This window comes from Strix uralensis, chromosome 8, assembly GCF_047716275.1.
Source record: "Strix uralensis isolate ZFMK-TIS-50842 chromosome 8, bStrUra1, whole genome shotgun sequence".
In the NCBI taxonomy this organism is placed as follows: Eukaryota; Metazoa; Chordata; class Aves; order Strigiformes; family Strigidae; genus Strix; species Strix uralensis.
Window position 1 is genome coordinate 8325952 of NC_133979.1, and position 26614 is coordinate 8352565.

At 34.9% G+C, this 26614-nt stretch overlaps 1 protein-coding gene across 1 annotated transcript in view; it reads left to right on the top strand.

Moving 5' to 3' along the window:
- Positions 1-26614, top strand: part of BEND5 (BEN domain containing 5) — a 970982-nt gene that overhangs the window by 38316 nt on the left and 906052 nt on the right. The window contains exon 4 of the mRNA XM_074876087.1: positions 10922-11046. Coding sequence (XP_074732188.1) covers positions 10922-11046 — 125 coding nt within the window. The remainder of the gene's footprint in view (positions 1-10921; positions 11047-26614) is intronic.

The window sequence follows — 26614 nt, forward strand, 5'->3', positions numbered from 1 at the left end:
TCAACCAGACAGTTTTTTAAGGTCTAATTTAAGCTTTAACTAAAGAAAGATAAATGAGGGTAAGCACTTTTCTGTTACATCCATGTAACAAGGCCTGCTATAAATTCTATCAGTATTATGAAACCAAACCAACATAATGTGGTTCCTTGGTACTCCATAATTGTATATAGTGCATTGGAGTAAAGCTAGGATATAAACAATATTGGCATTTTATAATTATTGGTAAGACTGGAAGTTAAGGAGGACTTCTGGAACAGGCTGGTGACTGGAGGAAAGGAAAAGAGCAAGGCACAGGACTCAGAAAATTATATAAGTGAAAATACAGGAACAAGTTCCATTACCTGCAGAAGGATCAAAATGCTATATAATAAAGAGAAAAGTATGGAAATCATCTTGTTCTACAAAAGCACGTCAGACTAGGAACTACAGCAGAGGAGTAGGTGAAGAGTGAAGTTGTATATCAGTCTAATCTGATGAAATGGCTAAAAATGTACCTAGGCTGCATGAAAGTCTATCTGTAAATTTTATCATGGAGATTATATTATAAGATTTCACTTCTAGGCAATGAAATAATGGGATTAATGTATTGAATGAGAATAACATTTCTAGCCCCCAAGCTGTTTTTGTGGCTAGATTGATAATGGCATAGAGAACCAAGTTCAGTTTCCTAATAAACTAAAATAAGACTGTTTCTTCTGCAAAAGCTATATATAGGACAGATATTATTCAGATCCAGTATTTGTACCAAAAGTCTATCCTTACACTAGACCATTGTTCAAGGAAATTTTTGTAGAAGATACAGAAAGAAAGTTTTAGCTGTAAAATCACTAATTTCTTAGTTAAAGAAGATTCTTATTCAGGATCCATCTCAAAAAGCAAGATTCTTTTATAAGACAATACCTGTAGCCTTTCCATTAATACTCTCCTTTTTCTTTTTGATAAAAAAGGGTAAATTTATTTACAGCTGTGGTGACTTTGTAGAGGTCCTTGAGAATATAATTTAACTATAGGTCTCCAGACTGGTTGAGGTTTCCATCAGTTAATTTTCCTCAAGTGGCGGTTTGTAGTTATACTATGGAGGGATTCCCCTGGAAAAATGGTGATTCTGTGTAACAGGCACCAAATTAGGTCAAATGCAGAATTACAGCGTTACTGTACAGTAATAAATCAACAGGAATATCCTCACTTATAGGAATAAAGAACTGTTTTGCCTTTTGTGTTACAAGAATTCTTAGGGTCTTTGAAAAATAATGATTATATTGAGTAAGGCTACTGCAATGTACTTAAGAATAAAGAATATGCAGCTTTTAACATTTTTAACCATTTGTGGTGTTGCTTGCACACCTGTGACTTCTAGGCAACAGGTAAATACGAGAATGTTTTACATGAGAAGCAATAGGTAGCAACAGTTTTTAATGCTGTACATTGAGCATCAGGCCCTAACAAAGTATTTAGAGATACATTTTTCCCTGCTACACTGCGGTAATGGTACATCCCACTGTGGTGCAGTAGTTCATATTCCCTGATCTGCCTTGGTGGTTGCTTCCGTAGTTAAGGCTACAGACGTTATAATTTATTTATTAACTTATTAATTATTTATTTAGGATAGCACCTATTATATGCAAAGTGACTTCCAAACAGAAATTTCCCCAGATGCTTTTCCTTTAAGAGCTTCACTTTGAAAGATGTGATACACAGTCATGAGGTACCCATTTTGATAGCATATACTTTGTTAAAGAAAGCTGAGGTTTGTGACACTAATACAAAACCTCTTTGTATTCTGATTTTCCTTTAACAAAGGTTCACTGCCATGGATAAATAACTGCCCATCTGTCACTGGAGGCCTTTGGGGAATTGATAAAGAGGGAGCAGAGAAATCAGTAGTCTACTCTTTTTCTGGGGATTTGGTGGTTTCAGTGTAGTGGGTGTGCAATGGCCATCTTAGGGCGTGGGCCTCTTGATTTTTAAGCATTCTTGACACTCCCTACTAACTTGATGCATTGCTACTTTACTGCTGCCAGTTTCTGTATTTATATGATTTTGTGACTTTATTTGGAGAATTTGTACTGCAGTCTTGGGCTTTACTGATATTTTTGTATTTCATAAGAATCTCACAGATGTGGGAGAAAGAATCAAGAGACTGAATCCATTTTATCCATCCTTGACAATATTCCTACACAGTGAACATTGACATTTTATTCTTTACAGCTCCAGGGTTTTAGGTCCTTTAACTGAAAGCATCAGTATTTATTGATAAGGGCAATTTTGAAATAAGGCTCTTTGGCTGCAAATGATTAAACATCAATCTCATTTGATCAAAGCTATTGAATTCCTTCAGCAAGATTTTATTATATAATTTCTTTATACATATGTAAACCTGCTGTTTACACATAGATATTTGTAGTATATTGGGATATCTGTTGCTTGTATATTGTGCTATTTTGCTCATGGTGGTTTTTGAACAATGCTGATCGCTAAATCTTTAGGATTAATTGTTGCTGGTTTTCATTGTGCTCTAAACTGGGATCACTATTAAGACTGCTTCTCTTAATGAACATAAAAAGACAGAAAATATTCCAGTTCTCCTAGTTGCTTGTGTTGTCTTTCTAAATGGTATTGTTTACTCTTCTGGACTATCTTTAAAGGAAAGTTGCAAGTGATGTAAGTAGGTGGCTTTTGGAATTAACACATGCTAGAACTTTAAAATTATTTATGTTGTGAAATCGGTGATAGTGTCCTCATTGCAGGAGAAGCCTCAAAAATATGCTCAGTAAATATTAATCCCTGTATTCCCTCTTCCCCCTCACCCAGACATCACTCAAACATCTCTCAAACACCAGTGACCAAGAAATTTTTTTTTTTTCTGACAGGAAGAACTCATCCTAAAACTATCCATTGGTAGCACTGTCCAGACTACTAAAATATGAGAATCTTTTTGTTACTGTTTTTAGTAAAAGAAAGTAAGTCACAGCATTGTCCCCCCCAACTTTCTTGTCTTTTATATTCAACTAATAAAACAAATTTAAGCTGGTTTATGCCTCTTTTCTTTTTCAATCAGTCCTTTTTTCTTACATGTTTCCAATTCCCTTAATTTTCTATGTGGAAGACAATTCATTGTCTTGCTTAAAAATGGCCTTTTACCTTTTTTACTCCATTCAGAGGCTAGTCCCACAACTTCCTTTTAATCTAATGATTCAGGTTAGCTGCTGTGGGTGATAAATTCTGCCTCCTACTCTAATTCAGATATAAATTTTAATTTATAAAGCTCCTGTGGGTGTTCTAGTCTAGGCCACACTGTTCATTAGTATTTCTGCAATTTAACTCAATACAAAGGAATTATAGGTCTATTCATTACACTTATTTGGGACCACTGAGTAACTGTGATCCCAGATACTATGGGCAGGCTGCCCTTTGGAAGTAGGTCTAGTGCACCTTACTTACATTACTTATGAGGAAGAATATTGGAAAGAGTGGAACTCAGACTGTCATCCTGAAAAGGTGTGGAAAATCAGATCGTGCTCTCATTGTTATGAATTAGGAATAACACCATTAAAATCAATATTGTTGCACCAAAAGAAATAGGATAGTTGGAAAGGATAAGAACATTTATAAGTTTTGTCTTCACTGCTCTTCTCCATATTGTTGCTGAATCATTTGGTAGTGAAACAAATGGAGACCCATTACTCTTATCTACCCAAAAGATCAAAATTTATTTAGTGCTCTATTCGTAGATAAACAAGAAAAGTGTAAAAGCTAGAATTTTAATGTGCTGTCAGTCACAGATTTTATCACATTGTCTAATTGCAATAAAAGCTCAATGAGAATCACTCAGCCTCTATAAGTTATGCATTAATTTGTACATCTCAGTTTACCCTTTCCAGTGATGGGAGCTGGCCTTTTACCAATTGCTGCTAAGAGCTAAGATAGTCATTGTTCCTGTACAATCTTTTTCACAAAAATGATTCACAAAAGCGACTGATTTACTGTCCTTTGGATGTCACTATTGATAAAAACTTGAAACATAATGGAAACACAGCAATTTCAACTTGCTTAATTGAGGAGGGAGGATAGAAGAGGGACTACAAATGCAAGTTTGAAGCATCCAGCTTCTCAAGCCTTTAGAACTTTTGAAATGCTTTGCTTATTTGTTAGTCTTGAACATTTTTCAAAGGCCATTTGGATTTTGACTGAAAACTGAGTCATGAGCATTGCTATTGTTTTAAGTGACACGTTAGGTTCTTAAAAGAATACTGTATTGTTGGAGAGTACTGAGTTTTTTTCCAAAACATTGATTTAACTGTAGCAGTGTAGATATTACTTTATATTGCAGAGCTTATTATGTGCAATTTTAATAATTTAAATTATACTTTAATTTACAAGGAGTTGTATATGTGTTTTTTACGGTATTTTCTTTTTATTCAAATCACATGCTTTGCAGTTTCAGGAATGTTGATTTGACATATGTTTTGGGCAGCAGTCCAGGAGATGATGCAAAACCAGTCACAGGTTTTCAGAGATCATCACTATTTCATTAGATTTTTTCCTGTTTAAAAATCAAGTGCTCTTTAGAAGTTGTTCAGGACTTCTCACCAAACTATTTTTTATAAATTCTTTTCACAGACAAAGACCATAAAGCCAGTGGGAATTTACAGCTGATACTCTTAGATGCACTCCTTTGAGAAGATATCTAATCTTTCACTCAAGAGAAGTTTTTACAGATCTCAGTCCCTGTAGTTCCTGTTCCATTTATACTGAATCAATAATATTTCTTTGCATTATCATCTCAATGTGTTGTGTGTTCTTTAAGGATGAACTCCATTGAGGGTATTCCATATTCTACATTTCACCTTATTTTGTGAAATATAAAGTTGCATGAAAATATAGATTAATACTGTTTGGCTATCTTGGACTTGATCCCAGGTTCAACTGGTGAAAATGATGTATATTCCAATCTGTTCCTTGGTTGTTTTTCTTCAAAGAATTTGTATAGATTGAAATGCAGCTGCAAGTGTATTAGTGATTTTCTATTGCTTACTTGTCAAGATTTTTATTGTGTGGATGAAAAATAGTATTTCAAAACCTGGCAGAATATTGACAAAAACAGAAGAGCACTTTGTGTAATTCTCTTTTGAAAACTACCTCTTTTAGAGACAGAGATTGCCTCAGCAACTTCCATTCATATGTATCTTGATCAATAGATTTATTGATAGCTTTTAGGCGAGATTTAATTCTTTTTTTTCCTCATTTCACCATGGTGCTCACTTTTCTGAATTAAGAAACTAGTGATTAGGCTCCTATAAGCAAGGCATACAATATGCAAGTTCTCTAGGTGTAAAAAGGAGGCATTTGACCTTTTGTTGCTAATCTGTGACAGGTGCAGGCTATTTTCTTCCAAATGGTGTTAATTTTCATGTGCAAATCCACCCCCTGAAACCTGCATTCTATATATCCACCACAGGGGAATTGGTGGTCATCATGAGTACTGTAATGGACAGCTGAGAGGGATAATCACTGATATTTCAGCACATTCATACTTGCGACTCAGTCGTTTTTAGTGCACTTCTGTTTTCACTGCTTATTAGGGAGGCTGAAGTTAGTTATTCATTGCTGGACAAAAAAAGTGTCTGAGAAAGTTCATGTGCAGGGAACAGCACATTGTTACAAATTAGTTTCCTTTACCATTTCTGGCAAACTCATTACAAAGTAATCGCGCCCTGCGCTGAAGTGCACTTCCTTTGGGACCAATAACTGTAAATAAGCAGGGCTGCAAGCTGGCTGATAAGTTGTTGTTCTGAAGATAACAGTCCTTTTTAGCAGAGTGTTTGACCTTTTTCTTTATATTGCCTCAGGCTTGTCTAAGACCCTCAAGGTCTATTTTTCATCTTAAAATTCTCTGTAGGAAAGCACAATGTGTGGTTTAAGAAGATTTTAGGATTGCTTAACATATCTATATTTTCTTTTCTAGCATTTTTATGATAATTGTTAGAATGCTTAGTAAGTTTAGCTAGCATTTTCTTAAGCAGGTTTTCTTTCTTTGTGTAAAGTACACTTTTTATTGATGTAGGAAGCAATATACGTTAATATTTTATGAGGACTAAGTGTATGTTGCATGATTAATAAAATAGTAACATTGGGTTTTTCTGACTTTTAAAGAAACTTGAAACACGTTATTGACCCCTTTCACTATTCACGTTTTGAGAGTATTGCACTAAACATTACTCTGTAAAGCGATTTAAGCAAATATAATTAAGAATTTCAGCTTGAATGATTAAAGACAGTATGTCTCTTCTTTTCTCAGTATGCTAAGAGTATTGAACAGAAGTGTGACTGAAAATTGAGCATGTCTTAAAAACAAACCCCAAGGCTAAGTGAAAGTTGGTTTATAGACATTTGGGAATTTGATTTGTTCACATCTTCCCATCAGTTAAAAAAGATCTGTGCCAGTATTTCTGTAAAGTAAAATAATAATGGAAAAAAAGCCCCACAACTAATTTCAGAGTTCATAGAAGAAAAAATCCATAATGTTTGGTAAAGCGCTGGCTACTCTAATAACTTTTTATTTTTACTTTTAAGATATAGTCAGAGAGTCATTTGACAACCAGATGTGCACCCAAACTGTAAAAAAAAAAACCAAAAAACACCAAAAAACCCAAGAAATGTCTTAGAATGCCAATAACTTCAGATCTTACTGCTCATAACGTTGTTGGGCTTTTTTTTTCCCTTGCAGATCACATTACTTGATCAGTTCATTAATTTTACATGTACCTTAAATAACATTGTTAATATCTTACGTTTTATAATGTTAACGCCCAAATATAATGCAAATCACATATTAGGGGGTGCTGATGCTTTAAAAAATGTTGTATAATCTTATAGATACAACTTCTGCTTTTATTGAATGGAGTGATGATGATTTCATGTGGGCATGAACCCAAAGTAAAGCAAAGCCGATGTTTTAGTTGTGTGAGACTTTTTTCTTTGATTTTAAAGGAACATAACCAGTATGGTTATGAACAGACTCTCTTACTGATGTCACAAATTACCAGACTAGCAATGTACACAGAATAAAAACTGTGCACTGGAAGGGTCTTACAGTAGTTGTATTGAGACTGAAAACTATTGGTAGGTACATTACACAAAATCGGTGCTATTTATTTTTCTCTTAAATTTATCATTATTTCAGCACAGAAACTATCCACTTCAGGTACTGCAAAGCAGAGTGTATGTATTACGTAATTGCACAGAAATTCCTGTGACATAGGAGGAATTTACTGTCTAACCATTCAATAACCATTTCTCTCTTGCTATACATTTAGCAAAAAAAGAGACATTTTAAGGAACCTTATAGAGCTATTAAAAAACAAAAGCACTTTAGAAGTTGTTTGCACTTCAGAAAAAGTTTATTTTCAATGTTAAAATATTAAAATGGTATAATGGCTAAATGGAATAGTGTAATCAGTGTTTTAATTCCTGTTTCATAGTTTCTAATGCATTTCACGATGTTACCCGTGGTCTTGGAATATAATTCTTGCTCATTAGAATAAAACTATTTCCCATGATTATAGCAGTGTGAAGGCAGTATGGAAAATTGTTAATTTTGTTTATGAGATTAATGTTGGGAAGTTTATATCCTTTCTTGGAAACCAAAAAATGTTTTTCAGTGGCATTATCAGTGTTCTACAAAGCATCTCTTAAAGTGAGGAAGTGTTTTGTTCTTACAGTTCTAGGCTTCTTTGTACCAAAACTGCCATCTTGTTTAATGACATTGCTATGTGGGTTGAAATTAGGCTGACAGATTGTGAGCAAAGGCTGTGATATTGCAAACAATAGTCTATTGAGCACGAGGAACTTGTTGAATTGGTTACTGAAGGCATTAGTGTTTGGTCCAGCCTATTTAGCATCTGGAAGACAGAGAAGAAATAGTGCGCTAATGAAATGTACAAATGATACTAAACTGCAAACGGCTGCAGGTGACTATGGCAGCTGATGCATACTACGAAGGAGCCTAGTAAGAGGCAGTTCTGAAAGGCAAAAAGTGATAAAGTGAGATACAATTCACAAAAGGAAAAAGTACTGCATTAAGAGGGAGGTGAGTATTCAAATCAGGTATTACAGATAAAGAGAGAAAACAGTGTTGGGAGTCCCAGGGAATCGTGCATACAATGATTAAATTGTTAAAGTTTCTGCTGGATTTAGATAGGTGTCTACGTTTTCCACAGCAGACTGGCTTGGAGTGGTTCTAGCATACCAGCTCTTCACCATCAGTGATTTCACTGACATTGGTGCAATTCTTCAGTGCTAGTTTAGGATCCTATGGACTAAAGTAGTTCTGAGCAAGGCATCTGTCCCCATACAGTCCAGATCAGTTTGATATTGAAAAAGAAGCTGAAATGTGCAATAGGTCAGAAATCAAGGTCTCATTTTGCTCTGTTTTTAATTATTCACTTAATAATCTTTTAGTTTCCCATGCCTTGCAGTACAACTTTTCAATGATCTTTGATCTTAAAATATAAATTTAATTGCTTCTGTGTCCTTTAGAAGTAATTCAGTCAGAATTTGTACCTCTCGTCTGGGCTGCAGATAACTTAATCCATATCTGGAATTGCTGGGATTGTTACTGGGATCAGCCTAAACTCAGGCAGATGTGGTGGGTTGACCTTGGCTGGCTGCTAGATGCCCACCCAACAGCCCTCTCACTCACCCTCCTCAACAGGACAGGGGGAGAAAATAAGATGAAAAAGCTCATGGGTCAAGATAAAGACAGAAAGATGACTCACTAATTGCCATCACAGGCAAAACAGTCTCAACCAGGGGAAAAATAATTTGTTGCCAGTTAAAATAGTTTTGGATAGTAAGAAAGAAAGAGAAATTAAAATAACACCTTCCCCCCACCTTTCCGTGTTTCCCAGGATCAACTTCACTCTCCCCACACGGAACAGCTCCAGGTGGGGGGATGCTGCGGTCAGTCCACAGCAGCTCCACCCTGCCGCTCCTCGCTCTGCACACTGTTCCCCTGCTCCAGGCTGGGCCCTTCCCACGGGCCGCAGTTCCTGTCAGGAGAGCCTGCTCCAGCATGGGTCCTCAACTGGCCACTGCTCCTCCTCCATGGAGTATCCACCTGCTCCAGCCTCTCCCCACAGGACACAGGACCTCAGCACCGGAGCACCCCCTTCCCTCCTCCTCCTTGAACCCTGGTTCTCTTCAGACTCCCTCATGTCTCAGCCTCTGTGGTGGTTTTGCCCTTCTTTACATACATTTTCACCCAGGCGCCGCTGCCTTCGCTGAGGGGCTGAGCTGTGCCCTGTGGTGGCGGTTGTGGAGCCGGCTGGAACCGGCCATGCCCGGCACGGGGCAGCCCAGCCTCTCCTCAGAGCCCTCAGCCCTGCAGCCCCCGCTGCCAGCACTGGGGCATGGACACCCGATAGAGCAGATGACATTATTTATATTTGGCAAAGGTATTTTAGCTGTACAATATTGCTGTGTTTTTTTTTTTTTTTTCAAATATTTCATATGCCAAATGTATCCTTCAGGCAAGTGTTTAGGAACAGATTGTTAGCATGAAGCGGTTTTCTGCAGAGGGAATCAGTGAAGAGAATTTTCTTCCGAAAAGAAGAATGTGGGTAGGAAAGTAGAGGATAACATTAAAAATAGGGAAGATTAAAAATGTTCAATTAGTAAAGCCAGAAACAATTTAGGATAAGGAAAAAATCTTGCAAATATATTGATGAACAGAGTTGAAAATATTTTTTCCTGCTGCTTTTCCACCCCAGAACAGCAGATCAGCCAAATTTTGCTACTTTTGCTCACACTGAGTAGTGTGTTACCAATGAAAAGTCATGTTGACTGAAATGGGACTTGCTGAGGAGGGAATTGTTTAGCTCAAATAGCGTTATAAATAACTATTTGAACCCAACAGTACATATCCAACCCAAAAATGTATATCTAAACCCCACAATATATCTGAAACCCTAAACCCAGGTCATCTTACAGTGCTATTTTTTAAAATAAGTATAATTTAACATGTGACCTAAAGCATGGCCCTGTCTTACAAGACCTGATGAGATGGGGTTTGGGTTGGATCAGGAAAATGTGAAGTCTTATTTTTGTAGTGTATAAATGAAATGGAGAGTCTAAACCCTGTCTTTAAAAATCTTGGCAAACTTCAAAGGAAAAATACCAATTTAGCAATTTAAAAGCACTTAGCAGGTTTTCCCAGTGCTGAACTTAATTTCTATAGCCAGTGTGGTTGCTTGCTGAATAATGCCATAGGGGACAATGTAGCTCTGACTATATTTAAAAATATTATTCCATGAAATTCACCAGGAAAAAGCTGAGGCAAAATCTAGTTTCTGTCCTTGAAAGGAGGTGTTAGTGGCTGCAAATGGTAAAGGAGAAGTACTAAGATAGCTTTCGAATCACAAAGGAGATGAAGGCTGGCCCATCTGTGGGGAGAGAGCACATGCTGGAGGGGCCAGGTGGAAATCTGGGGACTCTTTAATCTTAGAGGTGCTTGAACATGAGCAGCAAATGGAAAGAAAGAAATCCATACAGGTGGGAGCTAAAAGAGACATTATCAGAAAAGTGGAAAAAAAAAAAAAAAAAAGAAGGAAACAATTAAAAGGATGTTAGGACACAACTGGAATACTCAGATAAGAGAAAACAAGAAGTCAATTTGATTGAATCATAAAAATCCATGTTATCTTCTTTTTGGTATATTCCTATGCATGTATTTTAATGGTATGTATTTTATTTTGTGACTATGATTAAATCTTTTAAAAATAATCCTGAACTGTTGTAAAGCTTATTATACTTATATATTTTAACCAACAGAGGTAGAAGCTTTTAAAACTTCTCAGTGTAGTTCCTGGAGAGTTTATCAGCCATTCATTAAAATGCATTCTTTTTCACATGTTCTTGTTAGGTAACCTTGGACGGGTGGACCACATCACAGAGTTCGAGTATGACCTGTTCATTAGACCAGATACCTGTAACCCACGCTTTCGAGTTTGGTTCAACTTCACTGTTGAAAATGTAAAAGAATCACAGGTAAGTGATACTAAATTAGATAGTATGATAGCTTTAAAGATTGCTTGCTCCAAAATATATTGTCTTAAACAAAAAAGATGATATCCAGGGTTTGTAATTAAAAATTTGCTATAAAATATATTTTTGTCCTTGGAATTTTTATAAGTAAAAGCAGGTATCAGCATGACTGCATATCACCATGTTTTTCAGCTGTTTGAGACAGGAAGTAATTACAAAGGCAGTAAAACATTTGCCACCTAACGGGAGTTGTGTTAGTAATGGCTGCTATATATTTGTTCATATATACAAATAAAATATATGTGTTAATATACGAAAAAGTCCATCGTAGCTCTTCAAATATTATCATTCAAGCCTTCCTTTAATGCATGTAGAACAATGAGGTAGCATTGCAAACAGGCATTGCTCTAGTGACTTGTACTAGAGAAGGATTTGCCTGCCAATGTGTCCTTTGTGAAAGAGGAGGTTTAAATGTGAAACAACTCGATAGGCAACTGTTTTACCTACTTTTAAATAATGTTTCACCTACTTTTAAATAATGTTTCTTTGCAGTAAAAATACCCCATGAGAAAGAAACTTTCAACTAGTCTTAAACTAAGCCAAAAAAAAAAAGTGTACTAACTTTCACATTGATACAACAAAAAAGATTTAATTCAACTTTTTACATGTACCTTGCATTTTATTTTGCCTTTCTGTCTTAGTTTACTCCAATCAGACTGTCATTTTCACTTAATGGAAAAAAAACATATTTAGTAAGAGAAAAAAACTGCAGAAGCTTGATATTTGTATTCCTACAAGACTAATATCTTAATATCCACCACTGTACCATTGCTGTTACAACTAGAAATCATGAAATTGTTTATCTATCTTCCTGGAGCCTGATACATTATCAGACAGACCCTGTCCCCTGCTGTGCCTTACTCAACTATGATCAAATTATATAGTCATGAGATGAATGGGAATCTGTCTCAAGGAGGCAAAGAGATCTGGTAGAAAGATACAATATATATCTAGTGCTTACAGGATATTTGTTTTCATGGTTGTCTACATGAAAGAGAATGGTTTCGCTACTAAGTTTGACTTGTGAGGTCTGTTTTTATAATGTGTGTTCCTGTAATCTTTTTTTCATCTCTCCAATTTCCGTTAAAATGAGACCTGCATGAACGTAATCTAGTCTGGAACCTTTTTTAGGTCTTTGTACTAGCGGACATGGGCAGTATTAGTCATTGCAGTTCAGCTATATTAAGTGAATGTTAGAAATTGCTACATCAAACATACTGTGTAATCTTGTTTGTGCATTTTGATTATTTTCTTTTATGTTTTACTAGGAAATAATAACAAGGAAACCCATACCATTCAGTATTGCTTAAAAATGTTGCACTAAGACACAGGTAACTTTGATCACTTTATGTGTAAAAGTAGATATTTTAATAACTCTATATAAATATTTACCTGTATAATATATATTTTTTTGATGTATTATACAGGGGATGTGGGAGGAAGGCAGATCTATGCATTTATATATCCTAGGTCTGGCTTCAGCCATTTAGATGAGAACTCAAAAGGAGTAGCTACCTTTATTAGTTTTATATATTGTCTATATTACATCTCCTTCTCATTGTTCCTCTTCCTTCAACTTCAGATTCTTAAACAACCTTATTTACTTAGATTTGAATATATGTTGAAGATTTTCTTTTCATTATAAGGATATCTCCAGTTTTCCTTGACATTTCACACTGAAGCCTTTACTCACAAAGAAATTTATTCAATAGTATAATGAGAAAACAAGAAATGTCCTTTCATTTCTTGAATTAGAAATCATCCATTCTGTTATTTTGCTGTTGCTTCATACCAATCACAGACACCCAACAGTGGGCAAATGGATAAAAAAGTGAATGAAAAAGACACAGTGTAAGAACAACAGCCATACAAATACTAGGAACACATGATTGTATTGTATGTATTTCTGATTTAGGTTTCAGTCCTACTGCTGGATAGTAGTGCAGTTTTTACAGTATGTTTAGTGCAGTATTTTGTGTTATTAATCTAGTGGTAAATGAAAAGAAAGATCTATTAGACATTCCTGCCAGTCTTGCTGTCCATGCATTATTGTTCTGTAGAGAACAGTTTTTTACATTCCAGTTTTAATTTTCTTAAGCCATGGAGCTTCCACTTTCCTGTGCTGCAAAACTGTTCTATAGACTCATCTCACTTACAGTGTTGCTTGATTTTTAGCCTAAAGCTTTCCTTTATTTAATCCCACTATTCCCAGTTGCAATTCTGCTTAGTAATAGCTCCTCTTGATACAAATAAATCCTCATCATCCTTGGCCAACATTTATATTTCTGTAAATTACAACATTCCTCATCATTTGTGTCTCAGCCTAGCTATCATGTTTGGTTCTTTCAGCCCTATATCCAATAGAGCACTTTACCTTTAAGTGTTTAAGTTTTTTTCTGCTTTGAGGCCTTTGGACTTTCAACATAAGTGAATCTTTCCAGCCCTTTGATAATTAGCCTAGCTTGCCAGGGAATCAAAGCTTATATGATCACACATTCTACTTGCTAGCCTAGGTTTTTGTGTGGCTGCTGATCTTTCTCCTGTCCTTTTGCCCTCAATAGCTTCTTAACTCTTGGCCAGTTTCAACACCGCTGGACAGGAACTCCTATAAGTTTCAGGAAAGCAGGCTGCCAGATGGGCTAGAGACTCATCTGTGTTCCCACTGGCAGAAAGGTTATAGTATGAGATAATTTCTTATTAAACATCAGAGAATCCACAGAGGAGATGCACAGGAGAAAGCACTCATTCGAATTTGCATTTTTAAGATACCAGAGAATCCAACCATGAAATCCAAATCCATAGCACTTAGTTTTGCACCTTGCAGAACTTCTTGTTTTTATTATTATTATTACTCTTCCAGTTCCTTCAATATTTTCCTTATGGTGTGGAACTAAAATTTAATGGAGAATTCTGTGTACGCTAACATCCCAACTTACAGAGAAGGGACTCTAGTCCCTTTGCTCTGTTACTCAGTATAGACAGCTGAAAATTGCAGCAGCCTTTTGTTGCTGTATCACTGTGGAAACTCATGCCTAATTTGTTTGCTATCATACATAAGTCTTTTTCAGAATGATTGTTTCCTTCCTCCTGTTACGTATGTCTTAGGTTACTGTTGTGCTTCAGTAACAAGGGCAGGTAATAGAGCTAAATTCTGTAGCATAGCAGTGAGAGCCCTAATCTTCTCAGAATTATTTTTAGAATTTTATAATAAACTTTTTTCTTTCTGGTGTTCGCTTCTCTATGTTACAGTAGAACCAGTAGACTTTTTTTTTACTTGGAAGTTGGTAAATTAACTTCTTCCTCCTTATGATTTGGACTTCTACATGTGGCATTTTATGTTGTCAGTTTTATTTTAATTGTTTTTAGCAAGGAAAAAAAATCAAAAGAAATAACTAATGTCTTATATTTATGGGAAAAAAGAAACATCATGTAAGAAACCTGTGAGATGTAAAATTTGGTCAATTGGTCTCTTTATATGGTTTCTGACTTGCAAGACAGTTGGTCTGATAAGATCTGAACTGTGGACTTTTTGTCATTTGTTCAGTGAATTCAATTAACACCAATATTGGAAAAAACAAAAAGAAACTGATATGTTATACATAAGGACTATAATCATGCAATGATTACACTTACAATAACCATGGAAGGGAGAATGAAGGAAATAGGATTTGCTGTGGAACACATGGTCTCATGGGCAAAGCCTCCAATTTCTCTAATTATATACGTGTCACAGGCAGCTGTCTATTTCTGGATAACGCTCTTTCTTGGGCAGGATTTGTTTCCTGTTAACTTCAACCATGGCCCTTACAACACTGTCTACAGTTTTGCTAAATTCCTTCTCTGTGGAACCGGAAATTGGATGAACAAATGTCATCTCCAAATCGCGTTTCAAGTATTTTAAATAGACAGTGCTTCAGGTGCATGATTACTTCTGAGCTAGAATGTCTTTAAAAGTGTTAGTAGCAACAGTGATTCATGTGAGATTTGGGGGAAAAAAAGAAATGTGTGTACGTGTGATAAATTATAAAAATATGCTAGTATACCAATATTGGAGGATTTTACAGGTAAAAAGGAGCCATAGCCAGAAATTCTACTCAAGTAGTTGACACTCACCGTTCCAGACACTGTAGCCACACTAGAAGAAGATGATCTCTGTCCTGGAAAATTTACTTTTGAGGAATTTGAGAAGAGATGAGTTGAATACAACAAAATGATAAGGATTAAGAATATCTGTGAGGATTTTAATTACTCTAACAAACAGCAACCATATTATACCAATAAGTAATGCACATCTAGGCTGCCTGATATATTCTGTATGTGTATGTACCCTGAACAACTCTGCTGTCTGATGAATCATGTTCAGAAATGGTATTTTCACTGAGATTAAAAAAAGAATTTCCAACAGAAGGGGTTTCCTAATAGTGCCAAATTTTGTTCTGTAAGTGTTGATAAACACATTTGGAGTTCTTCATCACAAAGGTACTGACAAAATATACCAAGAAGGATAGAGGAGAAGAATGGGTGTTTGGCAGCTAGGATTTGATCATTACTTACAGTTAATAAATCAATCCAGATTGAGGTTAAAATCAAAGAACCAAATGTTATTTACTTCAAAGGCATTCTCTCTATTACTTCAGCTGCAGTTGAACTGAAGCTAGAATTTTGACTCAAGTTTTTTGAGGGGTTTTTGTTGTATATGTGTATGGATCGGGAAAAAGGATAGCCTATTCTTCAGAAATTTAAACAGGATGCCAAGGTAAGACCGATAATATCATAGCTGGACATTAGTATAAATGCATGGAGCTCTCATTATAGAGTTTTCTCTTTTTTGTCCTACACTGTTTTGTAAAATAAAAAGGCTGTGAAAGCTCTGTTGTCTTTAATTGATTAGATTTTCAGGAACTATTTATTATTGGGATTGGATTTTATAGGTTGTTCAGGCCTCTTATTACTGTCCTAAAACAATCTGATGATTCTTAGCGGACAACTGCTTCTTTGTGATGTTACAGCTGCGATTGTATAAAAATATGAATGATATGTGTATGGGGAGACGTAATGTCTTTTATTAGGCCAATTGATACATTTTGAAGGAGTAGGGGGGAAGAAAAGAAAAACATGCATGATTTGAAGTACTCAACCTCTTTTTCTGGCCTAAGCACTCGTGCAGTTAATTCCTGCAGAAGCTACCTCCAAAGTAAGATGGAGTAAGGATGACATGAAAAGCAGTCTGAAGTTGGAAACAGGCTATCTTTTTACTTTCTTCTTCTTAAGCAGACTTCTTCACTCTACTATCATTTGGTGATTTAAGTTACTGGTATCAAGATGCATTATAACATCTTATAGTCTTTCCAGTTTCTCATTTGAGAAAACAGATATTTTCTTTACTGTGCGTTAAAGGCTATATTGCATTTACCTAGCTTTGGAAAATGCGGGCATAAAAGCATGTATGTTTTTATGAAGGAGTACAGTTCTGAAATTTTCAAGACTTCTATAAAGCATTTTTTAACCTGCGACATTTCCTAACCAATCTGAAATATGTATTTTCTGTAGTGCATTTCATTACATATACCTTATTACTAAATTAGGCATAAATCATTAATTGGTGAATATTTGCATTAATGATTTATTAATCCTCTTCTGGTCAGTTCCCGTAATCTCTCTAAATAGCTCTTTATAATAATTTACGAGCAGAATCACTAGATTATTTGAATTTTGCCTGTTTAGGGAGACCTCAGCTGTTATCCATCTTTATGTGCTCTTCTTATGTTAATTTTTAGTGTGCTAGGAGGAGATCTCTAACTCTTCCTGTATTTTGGTATTTTATTCACCCTTTACACAGGTAGACGAAACCTAATCTTTTTCATGTACCAGTTTTGTTTTGTCATATAAATGTATTTTGTTTCCTCACTTCTGATACTTTTCTTGAAAAACATCTAATTTTAAGAGGTTAAAGGTAAAGGTTACTGATACCTATGCACTGCCTATCCAATCACATTTAATGAATTAAAATTTAGATATTGAAATTTGAAAGTTTATAGCAAATAAGCATATAGAACTAGTATGCAATCTGAACAAAGCCATCATCTTAGACGGTTTCACTGACATCTCTGAATATAATATGTATAAGAACTAGATTATGAAGAATACTTATATGGTCTGATTTTTGTTCTCCATACAACCATTGCAGTGTAACACATCAGAGTTTTACTGGGACTCAGATTAAGAGTGGTGTGATATTGTTTGGTTCCAAATCAGATGCTTTAAAGCATTAAAACAAGGTCTGTGTTGCTGAAAAGATAACCTTTAAATTTATGTTGCTCTTATAAATCTGGTTTTAAAGAAGGATTTTGGTTAGCTTTTAAAAGCTTGATATCTAGCATTTTATAACATTTATTGTACAAAAAGGTACAGTGTTTTAAATTTGCTGTTTATAGAAAATGTACATACTTGCCGATTTCCTTTCCTCTCTTTTTATGTGCTTATTAAATAGTAAACAATTAAAATGCAATTCCATTTTGTATGAAAACTTTGTGGCAGAAATTTATATCTATTACTCTTACTGCAAGTAATGTAAAACATGGATGTAGACATAAAAGAAAAACTTCATGCAAATAAACAGAGGGTAATATAAATGTAACAACGTACCAGAATGGGTGAGTTTTAAATTTATCTCTGCTGCTGGATTGATCTACTACCAAAGAAAATTAAATATTTATATTTAAATTTCATGCAAAGTTTTATGGGTGGGTAGTTTAAAGCTTTATTTTTGGCAGGAATAAGAATCTCCAATACTAAAAAGAAAATGTGTTTTTGGACTAGAAAGCTTTGAGATTTGAGCATCTGAACGCTTGAAGCTTCTTTCTAACTGACTTTATCCTGTCAAAAGACAGGAACAGTTCTAAAACAAGTATCAGGTGACTACCTGGTAGTAGTCTCTTACAATAGTCTCATGAATCAGTGCTTCTAAGCAATCTGAGAAGAATGCATTTTGTTTAGCATAGATGGTATGAAAATACCAAGAAATACATGTAAGTCTGGAAAGAGAGAGTTTTGTGGATACTTTTCTGTACCGACCTCTGTCTGAATTTTTTTTTTCTTCCCTCCCTAGGCTTTCTACTTCCCTAAACAAAAGTTACGAATCTATTTAGCAGTTCTCAAATAAGCATCTATTTGTTAGTATTTATTTAAGTTCCTGTTCCTCAGTGATATTTTCTGTATCTGGCATCTCTGCGAAACACTGTGGATACTTTTCAGTTTTATCTCTGCTATGACTTTATGTATGTCAGTTGGAGTGGAGATATTAAATGACAGTTTTCCAGGAAATCTGGTCTGTTCTACAGATGTCAAAGTCTACCCTAAGTATCAAACTGACGTAGTTTGAATTACCAGGCTCTGCCTTCATGCTGCTGTTCATCTATTTGGTTGAGTAAAACTAAATTAATTTTAATGTGTTTGTTAACTCTCAGTGATGAAGGGTCTCAGCTCCTCTTTCTTCAAGTCCATGTTTGTATGTATTCTTTGCTAGCTCATGTGTTTGAAATTGAGTTCCTTCAGTCAATAGTGACATCTGAATTTGCATCTGTGTCTTGAAAGCACTTGGACCATTCCCCCAAAGCCATAAAGTGTTAAATTGTTTTTGTCATCCCATGTTTCCAGCTCACATTGTGATTATGACTTTAAGATGAAGCTGTAAGTAACATCACTGTTATAACTTTTAATTCATGGCTTACTGTAATTTTAGTATTGATTTAATTAAATCAGTATAAAAGTTTTATTTATTTCATATCTGAATGATGTTTTTCCTTTGTTCTTAGATACCAAATAGTGGGTTTCAGTTCTTGTGGGTGCACTGGGTCAAGATTTTGACATTCATCTAAGACCACTGGGCTTATCAGTCATTATCATTCACTGTTTTATTTTGCCTTGGAGAAAGACATATACTTCAGAAGTGTTGAAGTTGTAATTCTTTTTCTAAGCACAATTAAAAAGGAAGCAAAGCTCTCTTGAAACATTTTCGTCAGGAAAAATCAGTTTCTTATGCAGGTAAATAAATTTAATCTGAATTAGAGAATGCTTTCACTGAAAATTCCCTAGTCTTTACTAGCAAATATGACAACAGTTGAGGCAAATAAGAGTTATGTATTGGTGTCCTTTGGAATGTGTATTTCAGAATCTAGAAGGAGCAAAAATCTGGACTTTCTGGTTTTGTTTAGTTTGATGGCATCACTGTATGCTGCAATGTTGCACTGCATGTACTGCACCGGCCAAGTTCCTTAAAGCTATATTTGAGTGTGTATGTGTATTTTATATATACATATGTGCATACAAATATATCTGTCTGCCTTGAAAACATGAGAGGCTGTGTTGAGGGCATTTGGACAATATCTTTTACAGTAACTGCCATTACTACAGCGTAAGTAGACTATTTTTTCATATAGCACACACCATTCAACTTGAAAAAAAATGGAAGAAAGATTGGTGGAGCCACATTTGTGATGCAAATTTTGTAAGAATAGCATGTGGTAATATGGATCCATTACTTTTTATAAGGGAAGGGCTTGAATTGTCTGAAATGTGTATTAAAAACCATGATGGATTATTTCAAAGGAGCCTTTGAACTTTTAAAAAGTAGTTTCACTGATCTCTATGTTGAAAAGTGATACAATTTTATTGTAAGTCAAAAGTGCATAGGGTTAGATGATATGTATACTGATTGAAGTAATTATTTATTTACTGAGGAAGCCATATGAAATGTTAATTAAATAAGAAACAAAGTGATGACATTTAAAATAGATTGCATGTTCGTCTCAACATTTAAAAAAAGAAAAATCAATTGAACATACTGCAGTTTTGAAGAAAAATAATTTTGCCATTTTGGAAACTTGTGCCTATATTGGTCATGTATAAAATTAGATTTATAAATGATGATTCTTCCAAGTTGGAATCCTTTCAAGTACGTATAATTTTATTTTGGATCAATAATTCAGTTGTGCTTGGAATAGATTGAGGATGCATGTGAAGCTTTGGTAAGTGCAATATAGTGTGCATCTCCATGACATTATCCAAAGCTGTCATGACATGTATCATCCTTTAAAAAAGTAATGAATAAAGATAGGTTAGTAAACATAGACAATATTCAGCATTAGCAAAACAACTACTGTCCTGATGAAATATTCTGTCTTGGCAAGACAGTGTTAAATTCATAAACTTTTTCTGTTCCAGGTGTCTCTGAGAACATTTTAGATGTCAGTGTTTGGTAATTATTGCATACATACTGTATGTTTTAGATTTAACACTGGCTTTTGCTTACAAGAAACTAATGGCCAGGTGTGTTTCATTTCCTATTATGGTGGCATCTGTCACTCAAAATGTCAAAAATACATTATAAATGCCATAAACAAAATCAGCACTATGATGATCTTGATGTCAGTGATGTGACATGCTTACTTTTCTTTCAATTTAAAAACTTTTTCATTTATGATTAAATACCCCTTTTTTTGTTCCAGTGTTAATTGTCTGCCATGCAAATTTGGTTTCATTCTGCTTTTATTACTGAAAAGTCTTTACATCAGAATGTGGGACATAGAACTAAAGTAAAAGAAAAATATATTGAAGAGATGAAGATGAAATGTTTTAAACTTTCCTGCTTTTAGATTTTTTTTTATCTTTCTTATGCACAATATTCTATATTTGAGCCATGGCAGGTTGAGATACTGTGCAGAAATTGTTGGAACCTGAAGATAAAAACAAGCTGAAATATATGTAGGTTAATTCATGTTACTGGGGGAGGGAAACCATTTGCTCTTTAAATGACAGGGCAGAAAAAGAGAAGCTAGTGCTGAAAAATTGTAGAAAGTTGTGTTTTTTCTTGCCACCAAAGAAGTTTAAGAATGAAATAGTAATGACATTCCATAAGAGGTAATTTGGAATTAGTTGGGAAAGAGCAGTGAAGAAGCCAGTATTCTGTCTGCTGATTGTGGTAGAGTATATTAAGCATATAGCTCCAGCAATCCCCTGTTCTGCTCTTAACTGTTGGTGGTGGAACTAGAGATCTAGATCTTGTAACACATTTCCTTCATTATTGTTTTATACTGCCTGTGATTTTAATGTATGAACCCAATATTGGGTCATTGTGCACAGAGTGTCTTTACATATCTCATACCTTACAATAAGTGAAAGAAAAAGCAGAGAAAACTTGAATTTTGATGGTGAAAATGAGAAATAGAAAATAAGAAATTTAATACTGAGAGGATAAACAAATATCTGAAAGTTAGTGTTATGCTATATTATAGGGAATAAGGGCCTTCCACTTCGCTTCTGTGGAAGCTGTTACATGGAGCAAAGAAGCTGTGAGGGGTGATAAATCTTTCACTGCTCTTGAGCACCTATAACCTCCATCTAAATTGGACATCAGGTGCTGCAAAGATGTTGGATTATTATGCTTTGTTGAAAAGATTGCACATTTGAGAAATCCTCTTAGGCACTGTGAATTCATTCTTGTGTTTGCCATCCAGCAACTCATTTTTAATGCCAGTAGTCTTGGGCACCCAAATGCAACTCAGGGCTTGTGAGTCCAAACCATATTGTTCTTGGGTTGTCCAAGAGAATCATGAGTAACTCTTGACTGAACTAACCTGCCTCACTAAAAGATGGAAACTTACCTTCTTCGAAGCATGTAGTGTCAGTACTGTTTGTTCCAGGAGACAGCTGGTTGCTCCAGAACATGGAATTGGAACTGCCCTGTGACCCTGAAGGGACCTAGTCTGATAATGAAAAGATGGTGAAAAGCAATCCACTGCCATTCTCCCTGTGACTGCCCTGCATCTCAGATTCTCATCTGCTCTTCCCATTCTCCCATCAACAGCCACTGTAACTGAGTCCATCTTCTCACTCATTGGTCTTGTCTTGGTTTTGGCTTTACTGTAAAAGTAAGGAAATGGCACAGCAGGTCAGATCAAGGAGCTGTCTAGTCTGGTATCCTAATCTGGATGATGACCAGTAGCAGACGCTTAAAAAAATATTAGTAATAACTAGGAAAGCATAGAACAATCCTTACTTTCAGTTCCTGTGTCAATGGTATAGGCAGAACTGACCTATGCATGCTGCACAAGTTATGGGAAAAGTGTGGTACCCTGCAGGCCAGCCTGACAATTATTCTTCACACACTGCGTGTTGTGGTACCACGGAATTGTGAGTTCCCACCAGTCTAAATTAGACACAGGCTGTCAGAAGTCAACAACTTCATTGTAGTGGTTGCCTCCGGATTGTTGTTTTTAACAGGCATAGGTGGACTCTATGAATTGTATCATCCTTGTCTAATCTGATCATACTTACTGTGATATTGGATTACTGAGTTCTGCAGCTTAGTTATGCAGTTTGTATTAAAAGAACTTTTCTCTTTTTTAATTATACTGGTTAATATTTAATATAATTTTTGTGTTATGAGAAATAGGGAATAATTTTTATCTGCTCACTTGATTTGTGATTCTATAAGCTTAATATTTGCCCTTACTCATACAGTTTATCCAAGTTAGTTAATTTTAGTCTATTTAGTTTCCTCTTCTATACTCCTCCCATCTCTGCCTAGAGAAGCTTTAAAAAACCTGGATATACCCTATATTTACCAGTAATTTTGAAAGGCAGGTAAGGATATTTTCTAGGAAAAATCAAGATGTACAATGGCCCATCAAATTTAGTTCTGTACAAAAAGTTTTATTTTTTAATTTTTGGCATTACGATCTGAAAGTAGCATTTGTCTTTTTTATGTTAGAATGAGATAGCATATCTCCCATTGATTACAACTTTAAATACCCCAGAAAATTCTATCCTATTCTTAAGCAAATATTTTGTTCTATTGCTATACTGCTTATATGTTTAGTTTATAGAATTCTGGAGGTATCAAGCATTAAGATAGGCATTTTCAATTTTTTAAGGGATCAAAGAAAATGAAAAAGCTGTGGTTTGTAGGTACTTACCTTTTTTTTTTTTTTTTTTTTACTGTTAATTGAAACTGGAAGATTCTTCTCCACTGTGCAGGTCGCCGAAGATATTACAGTATATATAGTTAAATCATGTTTCCTCCAGCAAAAAATATTTCAATCTTTCCATTGAAGAAACTGTGAAATACTCTGTAAAATAACTGTGCAAAATTTTGCTTTGAGAAATTAAGAAAAATATCACTGGGTTTATGTATTGACCCTCAAAATAGAACTGCTGCATTTTTTATACATAACACGGTGTAATAAACTGTGTACAATTATAATGATTGAGTACAGTTATACCAGTTTGGGATCTGGCCTGTAAACCTTAGACAGAAGATATCTGCTGTTATACCACTGCTCATGATGGCTCTGATAATTTTTTTGTGAATTGAGAAGCTCCATGGAAGCTTCTAATTTTCATAGTAGCACTACCATGATGAACTGTAGCTCATTACTGTAAACTGATGGCAGCTGTTAATACCATTACAGGCAGAGACTTTTTATTTAAGGGAAACATTAGCCAGTAACCGGTAGATTTCTGACACAGTATTACATAAAGCTTCCTGTTAGAAAGGAGAGCAAAGAGAAATGGATTTGAACCCATTAGTATCAGAATTACGTGTCAAAAAGCTAGATCAGAGTTCAATTTATTTCTGCAATAAAGTGTAAGCTAGAGATTGACTTGACAATTATTTTACCTTACATTGCTCTGGTTGTTCTGAGATGACTATTCCAACATCAAATCATCTTGTTTGGACATCTTTTACTGAATAACATGCTAGTCTAAATATGCATTATGTTATGTAGGAGCTAAAACTCGGAAGGTTTTTCAAGTAGAAATGAGGTTTTTATTACTATTTTTACTAAAGGATGCATATACAGTAGAACATATTCAGTATAGATTTAAAACAACTGCATGTGTTTCTGCTAAATCTGGTGTGTGTTGTTGAATAGGATTTACATTGTCATTGAAAGGATAATCTTTCTGAAGCTTTTAGTAGCTTGGTATAAGCAATATAAATAATCTGCCCCAAATATTTGTCTTCTCTAAACCAGTCACTGAGCAGGGTTGTGGCTTCTGTTTATCAGTCTCCTTTTTCCCTAATAATTTTCCAAGATAAGTGACAACAAATTAGACAACCACTTCCTTATTATAATTTTCAAATTTGAGAATAATATTTTTACCAACATTTTTGCCCTTTTCATATATATAGCCTCCAAATGAACATTGAGGTCAATGAATTCAGATCCTTAACCCTTCACATTGTAACAGACTTTTATCGGAATGGCAAATCTGACTGCACTTTTCTTGTCTTGAAATGATGATTCTCTACAGAACACTTATTTAATTTTCTAGTTGTGTAGCATGATTTTTTTGAAGGGGGTTGTGTTCATTGTCCTCATATTACCCTCTGAAAACTCACACGAAGTTCCACAGAAAACTTTTATTAAAATTTTTGTGAGTAATATATTACACCGGTGTGCAGATTCTCCTAGGAGGTTTTCATATGCCTTTGCATACTTTAACGCAAGACCATGTCATATTCAGGGGCGATGCAGGGAAGTAGACTGCTGCTTGCATTGCATCATGTTGTATGTTCGTATTCTGATCTTCTGTGAACTCTGCGGGCAAAACTAATCCCAACATCAGAGGACTACAGAGTATTGTGGGATTCATGGTAGGAAATGCTTGCCCCTGGAAATTTGACATTGATGCTGAGTACCTCCAGTGTTAGATGTAGAATCGCCTCAATAGCCAGATTAAACAGAATATCCTTCCTGGCAGGCATGTGGAATGGCAATTCCATGGGTTTGGAATAGCCAGGATGAAACTACAATAACTGTTCCCTGTGGGTTGTCTCTTCCCTATGGCTGCAGAAGGACCAAACAAATTTCTTCAAAGCAGAGGTTAATACAGCTACCTACCTAGGTAAATTGTTATTTTACATGGATTCCAGCTGGTTTTATCACAAAACTAATTTGGGTAATATATATTAATTTTATTGATTTAAAGCCTGCTCATTATAAAAATCGGCCTATAAAAAGAGATTGTATGTATGCAGGAAGAGAATTTCTTTTTGCCAGGAATTTCTCATGCATAAATACAAATGAATATTCTAAATGTAAATGTTTGGCTAGATTATTCTTCAGAGACACATATTGATTTCTGTTGTCACCCTTCAGTGAGATTTAGTGTAGATTACTAGGAAATCCTTTCCAAGCACATACTGAAAAAAATGTAAAATGTGATTTCCTTGACAGTCAGTGAAAAGATACAGAGTACACGTTAACAAATTAACTGTGTTTACTCCATCTTCACCAGTGTAAGAGTCTTTCAGCTTTAAAAAAACTAACTCATTTGATGCTTATAGTATACAGGTCCATATTGTGCTTGATGTGCTAAAAAGTATGTTTTCAAATTCATAGCTTTGCAAAAAGTGAAGCTTTGCATTTCCTGATTTTTCTTTGCGGATCTAAATGTAGAGTTGTGTCTCTCTCACCATAGTGGGAAATACTGTATAATTTTGCATCTTAGACTATTCTATAATGCAAGTAGTGTGAGTCTCACGGTAAGCTGTGTGTGATGGCCAAGTTTTATCCTAAAATATGTTCCATTCAGCTTTCTAATAAACTTGAAATTCATAAATTGTTGAATGTTATAGTCAGTTTGATAATTATGGATTACACTAATTTTACCCTTCAGTGGTTAAATACAAATACTGTTCTACAAATAAGATACTTTTATTTTTTTTTTTTTCCTTCTTTGTTATTTAGAAGGTACAAAATATATTTCAACAATTCAGTCAGACTGGAGGGTAACATATGAAGACTTTGTTTTCACAAAATATATAATTTTATACCTAGCTAAGAAAATGTCACGGTTGTTAAATCTTAGTCACTTCTGGTTTTTGAGCATTTACTAGGAGATTAGAGAATAAGAGAATGATCTTACATTAATTGGAAAGAACTTTACAAAACATGAATATCTGACAGCAGTTTTTTTTTCCCAAATAGTTACCAGAAGTTTTCCTTAAATCCATTTGAATAAAAAGAAAGCAAACCCATGCAGTTGCAAACATTTTGATTAACACTATCTTTCACCTCAGTTCTGCTAGTCAAGGTCACTTGTGTAGTCAGTCTATTTAGTTTGCAAGTAAATCATTAAGTTTTATATAAGAATGCAATAAATAAAATACAGTCTTTCTTATGTGAAAGTAAGAACTAAAAATATGTGACACAACCAGGTAAAAGCAATATCCCATATCAGAAAATAAGAAAGAATACAGCTATAATACGCTGGAAAGGAATGCCAATCTTTGTAGGTCAGTTGTATTTTTACCTGGTACTGATCATGTGAGTAGAAATCCAGGAAGTTATTTTAAAACCTTCATAATATTTTTATGTCTTGCAAGCACTGTTAGATATCAGTGTTGAACTACTTGATATAGATGAGTGCTAATAAATATCAAGTTCATCTAAGAATTCATAGCAACTTACATTCAACAGCTACAGAATCTGAACAAATTTTG